Source organism: Garra rufa, chromosome 13, assembly GCF_049309525.1.
Source record: "Garra rufa chromosome 13, GarRuf1.0, whole genome shotgun sequence".
Lineage (NCBI taxonomy): Eukaryota > Metazoa > Chordata > Actinopteri > Cypriniformes > Cyprinidae > Garra > Garra rufa.
Window position 1 is genome coordinate 31,810,691 of NC_133373.1, and position 12,654 is coordinate 31,823,344.

Here is a 12,654-nt window from a genome sequence, read left to right on the forward strand (position 1 = left end):
TTTTCATTGCATTTGTCATCAAAATGCATTTTGACCACAACATGTATGTTTTTATAATTAATTAAATAATATACAGCAATGTGTACAGTGGTGTGAAAAAGTGTTGATTTTTCTTTTTTTGCATGTTTGTCACACTTTAACGTTTCAGATCATCAAACAAATTTAAATATTAATCAAAGATAACACAAGTAAACACAACATGCAGTTTTAAATGGAGGGTTTTTTTATAAAGGGAAGAAAAAATCCAGAAAAAGATCCTCAAAAGCTACACATCATGTTGAGATCCAAAGAAATTCAGGAACAAATGAGAAAGAAAGTAATTGAGATCTAACAGTCTGGAAAAGGTTATAAAGCCATTTCTAAAGCTTTGGGACTCCAGCGAACCACAGTGAGAGCCATTATCCACAAATGACGAAAACATGCAACAATGGTGAACCTTCCCAGGAGTGGCCGGCCGACCAAAATTACCCCAAGAGCGCAGCGACGACTCATCCAAGAGGTCACAAAAGACCCCACAACAACATCTAAAGAACTGCAGGTCTCTCTTGATTCAGTTAAGGTCAGTGTTCATGACTCCACCATAAGAAAGAGACTGGGCAAAAATGTTCCAAGACGAAAACCGCTGCTGGGCAAAAAGAACATAAAGGCTCATCTCAGTTTTGCCAGAACACATCTTGATGATCCCCAAGACTTTTGGGAAAATACTCTGTGGACTGATGAGACAAAAGTTAAACTTTTTAGAAGGTGTGTGTTTTACATCTGGCGTAAAAGTAACACAGCATTTAAAAAAAAGAACATCATAGCAACAGTAAAATATGGTGGTGGTAGTGTGATGGTCTGGGACTGTTTTGCTGTTACTGGACCTGGAAGACTTGCTGTGATAAATGAACCATGAATTCTGCTGTCTACCAAAAAATCCTGAAGGACAATGTCTGGCCATCTGTTCGTGACCTTAAGTTGAAGCGAACTTGGGTTCTGCAGCAGGACAATGATCCAAAACACACCAGCAAATTTACATCTGAATAGCTGAAGAAAAACAAAATGAAGACTTTGGAGTTGCCTAATCAAAGTCCTGACCTGAATCCTATTGAGATGCTGTGGCATGACCTTAAAAAGGCGGTGCATGCTCAAAAACCCTCCAATGTGGCTGAATTACAACAATTCTGCCAAGATGAGTGGGCCAAAATTCCTGCAAAGTGCTGTAACAGACTCATTGCAGGTTATCGCAAACGCTTGATTGCAGTTGTTGCTGCTAAGGGTGGCCCAACCAGTTATTAAGTTTAGGGGGCAAACACTTTTTCACACAGGGCCAATGTGGGTTTGGATTTAGTTTTTCCTTCATAATAAAAATCTTCATTCAAAAACAGCATGTTGTGTTTACTTGTGTTATCTTTGATTAATATTTACATTTGTTTGATGATGTGAAACATTACAGTGTAACAAACATGCAAAAAAAATCAGGAAGGGGGCCAACACTTTTTCACACCACTGTAAATACATCAAAAATAAGCAGGCTACATATTAAATAAACATTGTTCATTAGTATTTGCCAGTTTCTATGGGGGTAATACAAAAACTGTTTATTTTTCAATTATATGGTGATGCATAATTTTTATTAATAAAATAAATGTATAAAAGTTAAATATAAAATAGATTTTTTGGGTCTTCATTCTTACCGCTCTCCAACATACACATCTCTCCATCACTGGGAATACCATTGATACATCCACATGAGCCAAAACCAGTGACGCCACAGACCTCATATGTCTGGCAGTTGTTGTATGACCATGCATAACCATTTTCACACACACACTGGTATTTGGCCACATTTGGTTGGCACACTGACATAAATATAACACAACTGGTTAACAATAGAATGTCTCCACAACATTAAAGACGGCAATTAAGTAGTAAGAATGACGCAAATGGCTTTTGAATACCAGTTAAACAGGCTCACCTGTTGTAATGTTTGCAGCAGTAATTTTAGTACTATTGTCCATTTCAAAAGGAAACGAGGGCAATGATGTTTTGATCTGTTCAATCACCACAGCTTGCGATACATTCATTTCCACAACCGCAAAGTATTCAAATAGCTCTATATAAGAAAATAAATATGAAAATTAGAGGCCTATACTTTTACAGCAAAGTACAAAGCCAGATCCTATACAGACAAAATCCCACCCCCAATAATTTCAAAGTATATTTAGTTGATGTATCTTTTTTTTATATAAATAACAACACACTATTATTAAGAGGTGTTTATGAGTAAAGTACAAACTGATACCTGTGCTTCTTGGACTCCTATGATGCAGTTGCCCATCTTTGTAGCTAAACTGGAATAAAATAACACAAATACAATATATATTTTACATATAAGTAAAACTTTATCACATTAGTTAGTCATGTGGCCATAACGCTCGTAATGTTAGATATTTTAAATGTGCTTTTAATGGGTACAAAACATAATTAATAATGTAAATGAATATCTTATTGACAGTTTTTCACAGTTGACATGAATATGCTGTTTGTCATTTTGAATGAATTGCATTCCTTCCTGTATTTGTTCCTACAGTAGTTCCCCTACCTGTAACTCAATATTTGTTTCAGGGATATCAAGAGTTTCCACAACACATTCATGAATCAACATGACAGCCATGATGATTCCTATGAAGTATTTCAACATTTGTCCTGTATCTGAGGAATTTAAAAAAAATTAAACATTAGGGAAACACACCAGTAAACAAAACATTCATTAGCATTTAGTCCAGAAATTAAAGGTACCGGAAAAATACAGTGCTGCATTATTTCTTTTACAATGCAGATACCTAAAGTTTATTGTTTCTGTAGCCAACAACCAGGAAAAACTTGTTTGTGTGTGACTAAGGATGCCAAAAATTTGGAGCTGTCTTCACAGCTGACCTCCACATCTGTGTCACTATCAGGCTACTTTAGGTAAAAACTATAATTGTGACCCGTTCTGGCGAAATGAGTTCAACGTTCTATTTTAAAAAACAGGCCAATAATGTGAAAAACAATGAAAAATCGATTTATTAGCTACATTCAAAAATAATCTCACAAAGTTTCGTAGTATGTAAACGACTATTAAAGTTGACTAAATTCGCTGGAAATGAACATTGTTTTTCTCAAAAAGCACAAACCGTGACATAAACACTAATCATTTGTCAGTTTCGACTGACTGGGACGGATTGGTCCAGCCGTCCTCCTGTCAGACTAGCATCGCTCTGTGTAAACAAGCTAGAGAGAGTGGCTAATTAGGCTAGTCAGTGTTTTTTTTTTTTGGATCTGAAGACGTGCCATCCTCCGATGAAAGCGACAGCGATGTCAAAGCTCCTTTGTACGGTGGCCGAGAGAGGCCAACACGCTGCAAACAAGAAAACACATGCAAACAGAAAAAAACGACAACAAATTAAGAAAACATCTTCATCAGTTTGACAACACAGGCGCTGCAAATTCTCGCAACGCAAACACAAATACGGAAACGCGCTGCAAATTCTCACAACACAACCAAACTCAGAAACGCGCTGCGAACGCACGAGGGCGCTGCAAACTAACAAACGCGCTGCATATAGCACGGTCCACAACGGAAATGTTTCAGGGGGACCTCAAAAAGTGACAAACCCATCTGGGACCTGATTATTTTTTCAGTGGCTGTTGGTCAGAGCAGAGGTGTTATCAGTGAACTATCACCTTTTAGTGATAGTATAGTATCACTTAAAGGTGATAGTGATATAAATAATCAGGTAATATAGTGATATAAATAATCAGGTCCCAGATGAGTTCATCACTTTTTGAGGTCCCCCTGAAACATTTCCGTTGTGGACCGTGCTATATGCAGCGCGTTTGTTAGTTTGCAGCGCCCTCGTGCGTTCGCAGCGCGTTTCTGAGTTTGGTTGTGTTGTGAGAATATGCAGCGCGTTTCCGTATTTGTGTTTGCGTTGCAAGGATTTGCAGCGCCTGTGTTGTCAAACTGATGAAGATGTTTTCTTAATTTGTTGTCGTTTTTTTCTGTTTGCATGTGTTTTCTTGTTTGCAGCGCGTTGGCCTCTCTCGGCCACCGTACCTTTGGATGCAGAAACGGAGCATGAATTTGTCACGCATGTGGAGGAGGATCACGACGATTGCTGTAAAGGTTGTAAACTCAACGACGGAGAGCCTGTTTTCTGTCATTTGATGACAGAAACGCTTTCTCTCTGTGACAGCGTTTACATGTGCGCGTACGCGCGAAGTTTTATTCAAACAAATACTTTAAAATAATTTGAGCCTCAGCCTGGTTTAATAACATTTATATATATATACAAATTTCTTTGGTCAAATTAAGCTGAAAAATAAATAGTTTATCCCTTTAAATGCAATAGATTTGAAAAGATATCAACAAAAAGCGAGCATAAAAACTTTAAAAGCAATTTTTAATTGGAAAAAGAGAGCAGACAACCATAATTCAAATGGGTATATCTTTAAAATTTGGGTCACTGTCACTGATTTTGCTGGATCAGGTCACAATTAGAATTTAAATAATCCAAATTAAAATCCAAATGTTATAAATGATATAAAAGTAGTATATTTGCACAGCATTCTATTTAAAAAGTCAGTACATTGTGCACCATGTAACACGATTTTGGGTGAACTATTAGATTTTTATATTTTCACTTGTTTTCACATTTGAATAATCATAACTTTATATTGTAGCTTATTGATGTTTAATGTTTTAATGCATGACAAAACCTTATTTGAAGATCAATACATACTATGAATTCACAAGGTTCACTAATCATAGTTTTTACATTTAATACTTAAGTACTATAAAAAAATAAATGTATGCTTATATATTTTTTTATATATTGTTCTGACAGACTTCTTCATACAAAATTTAAAGGGATAGTTCAACCAAAAATGGTTAAAGTAAGAAAAATGTATTAACATAGCAACTTTCACAGACAAGGAGTCACAAAGTGCTTTACAATAAAATATAACTAAAACAACTACAAAAACAGCTGTACAAATACCACAAAAATTAAATCAAAGCTAAACCCTATTATTAACCAAAATCTTGTCCAAAAAGATGTCTTTAAATGTTTTTTTAAAAGATTCTACAAAACCCTAGTTCTCAGTGTTAAAGGAAGCGAGTTTTAGAGCCTTGGAGCCACAACACAAAAAGCACGGTCGCCTCTTGTCATCATTTACTTACCCTCAAGACATTCAAACTGTTTTTTTTATTCTCATCAACACGAAAAAGATTTCAGTCGATGGTCCTCTTTGACTTCTATAGTTTCTTATTTCTAAACAATGGAAGTCTGGGGACTCTCAAATCTTTGGTTAAAACATCAAACGGTGTGAGGGTGAGTAAATGATCACAGAATTTTCGTTTTTGGGTGAACTATCCATGTAAGTACAAGTTTTGACAGTTAATTTGAAGGACAACGGTGTACAATTTACTTGAAACCAAAAATAAGTTTATTTGTAGATTATTTTACCTTGACCAGCCATGTTTCTCAATGATGTATGTCAGTCAAAATCACTTCAGTCTATTTCTTCAGAACAAAAAGCAATTATATGATTCATCCAGACCTTACAACTGTAAAATAGGAATATAATCTAAGAACAATGATAAGACAAAATGTATAACTTTATATTTAAAAATAAATTAATTAATCAAAAGTAAATAGAAAAAAAAACTTCTATTTGCGTGGCACATTTCAATCTCAAGGTAAGAATTTCTTTCCATGCACATATTTCAAAAAGGCAGTTTACAGCAGCTGCACACTTGAAAGAATAAACACTCTTACCTTGCCTCTGGAAACAACCATGAAGAGATGCTGAGCTTTAGGGTCTGAGATTTTATTCCTTTGTCAAATGATCCACCTCCTACATTTTACTGGAATGAACGTGTCTTTATGCAGGTCACCAACTGCGTGTGTGACTCACCTGCTAGACAAGTTTGATTCCCTCTATTATGTTGTCTTGTGTAGAGACAAGAGGGCTGAATTTTAATAGAAACACTGTGGGTTACATTATCAAATCATATATTGTTACATTTTGTATTTAAGTTGATGTTAATGAAGATTTTAATGTCTGAAGTCGTCTTTTATATATATATATGTATTGTATACATTTGTGTAATAAAATAAAAAAACATTTATGGGCAGAGTATAATAGCGTCTTATTACCGTAACTGCACAACTGTATGAACACACCTAGCTTTTGTTCAGAATCTGAATAGGAGTGTTTAAGATTTCTTACCTATGATTCATCAGATTACTGTAAGCTCAGTGAACTCTATTTATATCCAACACACACTATATTTTTATATATATACTAAATTAAGGTTAACAAATTACTATTGACAGACCATAAATAACCCTGAAAGCTTGTATGAGCAGCAATATTATGCAAGTATTACTGCAATAATTAAAGTCTATATTATGTTATATAATTAAATTCCATCATTAACTGGACCATTAATGGAAATTAATGGAACTTTATCTGCTTTCTGTCAGATAAAGAGCAGATCACATTGGTTGCCTTTTGATGCAGTGAAATATCAAGAAAAGAGAAAGCAATCTGGAGATACAGAACATAGCAGACTGAAAAGAGCTCAACACCTACAGTCAGGTCCATATATATTTGGACACTGACACAATTTTTATTATTTTAGCTGTTTACCAAAACATATTCAAGTTACAGTTATACAATGGATATGGGCTTAAAGTGCACACTCTGAGCTTTAATTTTTACGGCAGTCTCATCAAATTGGTAGAAAGGTTAAGGAATTACGGCTCTTTAAATATGTACCTCCCCCCTTTTTCAAGGGACCATAAGTAATTGGACAGTTGACACAAAAGCTGTTTCATGGACAGTTGTGGGCTATTCCTTCATTTTTTTCTACATCAATTAACCAGGTAAAAGTTTTGGAGTTGATTCTAAGTGTGCCATTTGCATTTGGACGCTGTTGCTCTGAACCCATCATGCAGTCAAAGGAGCTCTGCATGCAAGTAAAACAGACAATTGTTAGGCTTCAAAAACAAAAGAAATGCATCAGAGAGATAGCAGGAACATTAGGAGTGGCCAAATCAACAGTTTGGTAAATTCTGAGAAGAAAAAGAACACACTGGTGAGCTCAGAAACATATAAAGGCCTGGATGTTCACAAAAGACGACAGTATGGTGGATGATTGGTTGATCGCCTCCATGGTAATAAAACATTTTACAACATCCAGCCAAGTGAAGAATACTCTCCAGGAGTCTACAATCAAGAGAAGACTTCACAAGAGCAAAAAAGAGAGGGTTTACCACAAGGTGCAAACAAGGCCAGATTAGACTTTGTCAAAAAACATTAAAAAAAGCCAGACCACTTCTGGAAAAGCATTTTTTTGGATCATCTGTGAATATGATGGAGCAGTGTAATGGCATGAGAATGAATGGCTTCCAGTGGCACTGGGTTACCGTTGTTTAGTGATGATGTGACAGAAGACAGAAGCAGCCGGAAGTATTCGGAAGTGTATAGGGATATACTGTCTGCCCAGATTTAGTTAAATGGAGCAAAGTTGTTTGGGCAGCTCTTCATAGTACAAATGGACGATGACCTAAAACACACAGCAAAAGTAACCCAGGAGTTTTTAAAGGTAAAAAGTGGAATATTCTGCAATGGCTAAGTCAATCTTTTGATTTCAAATTGATTGAGCATGCGTTTCACTTGCTGAAGACAAAACTAAAGGCAAAAAGACCCACAAACCAACAACAACTGAAGTCAGCTGCAGTAAAGGCCTGGCAAAGCACCACAAATGAGGAAACCCAGTCTATGGTGATGTCCATGAGTTCCAGACTTTAGACAGTCATTGCCTGCAAAGGATTCTCAACAAAATATTAAAAATGAACATTTTATTTATGATTATATTTATTTGTCCAATTACTTTTGAGCCCCTGAAAATGGGGGGTCTGTGTATAAAAATGGTTGTAATTCCTTAGCATTTTATGTTATATTTTTGTTCAACCCCTTGAATTAAAGCTTAAAGTCTGCACTTCAATTTCATCTTGATTGTATCATTTTAAAACTATGACACCAGACGCTAAAAATAAACAGCACAACCTTATTATTTGAAATGAATTGCTTCAGCTTCAGAGGAATAGGAGTGCCACCCTTTTTTTAAATGCAGCAGGCTTGTTTGGAAAAATGGATAGTTATTATAATATATAATTAGCATTAGGGGTGTGGTGTTTAAATAAAGCTTATACAGTCTGTACACAGTGGAAATGGTATGACAAAGTGTATATGTGAGTTTCAAAGATTCTAAAATTCCTGAATGAAAAGAATTGGATTTCCCAGATAGCAGAGCAAAAATATGTATGCCTACAATTTAAGGTTGGTCCGATAGACCAGTGGTTCTCAATCCTGGTCCTGGGGGACCCCTGCTCTGCACATTTTGCATGTCTCCCTTATTTAACACACCAGATTGAGATAATCAGCTCGTTAGTTCAGTTCATGGATCTCTCTCTTAATAAGGTGATAATCTCAATCTGGTGTGTTAAATAAGGGATACATGCAAAATGTGCAGAGCAGGGGTCCCCCAGGACCAGGATTGAGAACCACTGCGATAGACGATGCCATCATCGTGATTACCCCCAGAATTTTCTCTTGCAATTATATCATTGGCTAAATATACTGTATATAAATTGTGAGCATCAGGGAGCTGCTAATAATATTAGGGGTATTGAAATCACTTTTGAATGCACACTCGCTTTTTGCTTTCACTTTACTTACAAGTCCATTGCCGAACCCTACTACTGACTGGCCTGAATAAAACACAAACAAACACTAGACAAAACCAAGTATTATTAAAAAGGAACTCACAATCACAATGAAAAAGGCCTAAGGCAAGTATGTGCCCATCCTAAATGAGAAAGTTGGTTGCATAACTGAACAGGTTACTATAATTAAATTGTTATGTGCCCTTGAAAATGGTAATTGAGTGAAAATTCACCTAAGTTCTAAACACATATAATAGATCTTTATATCTATACTTATATCTATATTATATCTATAACTTTATCCTTTTTTTTTAGCCATAATGAAACTGAAAATGTCCTTGAAAATAAATAAAGATGGAGTATGCAGTTTTTAAGCTACTAGAGTCTAGAGCCCTGCATTTGAGCCCGAGCCCGTTGGGGCCCGACTTTTTTATGCCCCTAGGGCCGGGCTTCGGGCCAATTTTCACGTCATAGCGTGCACGCATATCGGGCTTCGGGCCTGCTTTAGAAACAAAAACTTTTAAAAAAAGTTTAATGAGATCTAATGCGTGTGGTCCCGGAAGCGCCAGTGATGCCTAACTCACGCATAGCAGAGTATGTGAGCGGAGCGGTGTGATTCTGAATGGAGGGAGGAGCGGATTTTTTAAAAGTCGGAGTGTCATGGTTTTCACTCGTTCCGATAGCACTCCACCACCGCTCCATCATGAGTACAATTCATGCCGACGGTCCATAATATAACTGCATATTAAGCAGGAATTCATATGTTAAACATGTTTAGCAAGCTTGATAGAGATGGATCACTCAAATCAGAAATAATGTGAAGGCTATGATGACGGCAAATGACATTAGCTGTAAATTATAGTTGACAAGGTATTGGTTTGTTCCTTCAAGATACTGAATATTTTCAGGTGAAAGCATGATTTATACAGGCACAGCACTTATTCACACGCAATCGCTCTGTCAATAATGCATTAAAACAAATGAAATCGTATCCGATTTTGAATGAGCAGAAATCTGTAAGAAATGCAGCGATCCGTATGTAAAATAACTAACGTATTGTTATTTTCATTACAAACTTTGCACTGCAAAAAGCAGCAATTATAGTCTACTCTTTCATTAATTATTAGCTTGGCATGGCGTAGGAACAAAGATTGCACACTAGTGTTTGAAACTCTCCTGTTATTTTATTTTATTATATTTTATGAACAGGACTGTTACATTTCAAACATACTGATTTTTTTTGACGCGGAGCGGTGTTTCTGATATCAGTGAGCGAGGAGTGGAGCGGGAGCGGGAAATTGTGAACCCAAAGCGGAGTGATTATTAAATGCAAGGAGCGCGGGGGCTCCACTCCGCTCACATACTCTGCGCCGCATAGAGATTTCCAGCCACGTGGTAAAGTTGTGTTTTTGAAGTTTTCTATATTACTATTTATTCTTTATATATTTGTTCATTATTCGTTTACTTTACCACTGCGACTTTGCATGTTCGGGTTTTGTGCAGCAGAGCTGCCTGCCCTGCTCTCTATTTTTGTTTGAAATGCCTTTGTTTTGAGATGGTGATAATAAACTTTAAATCTAATATTGATGTTTGTTTTATATCTGTGGATTGTATTGTAGGCTAGTCAAGTGTTGATTTGATATATGGGTTAAATTGAGTAAACTCATTGTGGACCACATACCGCTTGGATATCGATGTCACTTAAAAAACTAAAACTTACATTTAAAAAACAAACAGAAAAAACGTCTCAGGTTTGGAAGACTGAATGAAGCGATGCGTGGCAGGGATGAAGGAATTATGGCCCATGACGCAGCGTCTCGTTCCCTCAGGGAACCAAGGTTACATACGTAGGTTACTCCGCCTGGGAAACTGCCAGGACCTGGAGGGGGAGTAATACACCTCTGTCTGGGGAACCGCCAGAACAAGAGGGAAGAATACACCTCGGCCTGGGGAACTGCCAGGACACGAGGGAAATGACTTTCACTCAAGGACAGAGGAGCCTGGAGTGGCTCTCAGGTCTAGCTCATAGAACCTGACAAATGTTAAGGGTGAGGACCAACCCGCCGCACTGCAGATGTCCTGAATGGGGACACCTGCTGTCAGAGCTTTAGAGGCAGCAACGCCTGGAGTAGAGTGAGCCTTGACCCCCAAGGGTGATGGCAGGCCAGAGAACTCATAAGCAGTAGAAATGGCATCTACGATCCATCTACTAATAGTAGATGATGCAGGTTGCCCCCTCTTAGGGGGACCGTAACAAACCAAAAGTTGCTCTGATCTACGCCACATGGCAGCTCTGTGGACGTATGTGTCTAGTGTAATTAAACTTCCGATGGTCGGGCTCCACGAATGGAGGAGGGTAAAAGGCCCGGAGTGTGACCGGCTGTGGTACTGCTGTCGGGACCTTCGGGACATACTCAGCTCTAGGGTAAAGAAAGGCTTTGGCCAGACCGGGCGCAAAGTCAATATAAGAAGGGGCCACAGAAAGGGCCTGAAGGTCTCCTACTCTCCTCAGAGAAGTAAGAGCCAACAGCAACGCCGTCTTAGAGGTAAGATGGCGATCTGAAATCTCCTCTATAGGCTCGAATGGAGGCCTACAGAGAGCTTCGAGCACCACAGCGAGATCCCACGTGGGGACCCTTGGTTTCACTCGAGGCCTCAACCTGAGTGCACCCGCGGAGGAAACGTATGACCAAGGGGTTTCTTCCCACTGACAGGCCACCGAGAGGGGCGTGGTAGGCCGATAATGCCGCCACAAACACCTTCAGGGTGGAGTGGGTTAGTCCTGTGGAAAACTCCAAACTGCAAAAACTCCAGTACTGTACCAATTGGGCAGTGAACTGGGTCTAATTGGTGCTGATTACACCACGCAGTAAACAGTTTCCACTCAAGGCCATAAAGTTTCCTCGTAGAGGGAGCTCTGGAATGAAGGATGGTCTCAGCAACCTCGGTTGAGAGACCAGCCTCTATGAGATGTGCCCCCTCAGGGGCCACACCCATAGTTTCCAAATCTCCGGGCGGGGTGAAGGATTGAGCCCTCGGCCTGTGAGAGAAGGTCCCTCCTGACGGGAATCTCCCATGGAGAGCCATCGAGGAGGGCAATAATGTCCGAGAACCATACTCGGGACGGCCAGTACGGGGCTACTAGTAGAAGCCGTACTCCATACCGGCGCACTCTTTCCAGAACTGCTGGGAGCAGAGCAATCGGGGGAAAGGCGTACAGACGTAGCCTCGGCCACGTCTGTACCATCACATCCAGTCCAAGAGAAGCTGGAGGAACTAGAGAGTACCAGAGGGGACATTGCGATGTCTCTTGAGTCGCAAAGAGGTCCACCTGAGCCTGGCCAAACACTCTCCATATCTCCATATTATACTTCCGATGGTCGGGCTCCACGAATGGAGGAGGGTAAAAGGCCCGGAGTGTAACCTCCTCCATCCATTCCCTGGGCCTCGGCCCCTGCCTCGACAGGACGTCCGCTCCCACATTGAGATGTCCAGGGATATGAACTGCTCTCAGCGAGAGGAGTTTTCCCTGTGACCACAGGAGGATATGGTACGCCAGCTTGTACAAGGGAAATTAACACATACCCCCCTGGTGATTGATATAATACACCACCGCCGTGTTGTCTGTGTGGACCAACACGTGACGGTCTCTCAGGTCAGAGAGAAAGTGCTTTAGGGCCTTGAATACAGCCAGCATCTCTAGACAATTCATGTGCCATGAGAGATGATGACCGCTCCAAAGACCACGGGCCGAGCGGCCACTCATGACCACTCCCCAGCCGGTGATGGAGGCATCTGTTGCTAGCGTGACGCGGCGACAAGGAGCTCCCAAAACCGGGCCCTGAGATAGAAACCAAGGTTTCCTCCACATGTCCAAGGCATGTAGGCATCA

The 12,654-nt window shown here is 39.3% G+C and overlaps 1 protein-coding gene across 1 annotated transcript in view; it reads right to left on the reverse strand.

Annotated features, from left to right (window-relative positions):
• The window catches only part of LOC141348477 (uncharacterized), a 46,036-nt gene that overhangs the window by 31,740 nt on the left and 1,642 nt on the right, over nt 1-12,654 (reverse strand). Inside the window, 1 exon segment of the mRNA XM_073852771.1 lies at nt 1,677-1,841. Within this exon segment, the coding sequence (XP_073708872.1) occupies nt 1,677-1,841 (165 nt within the window).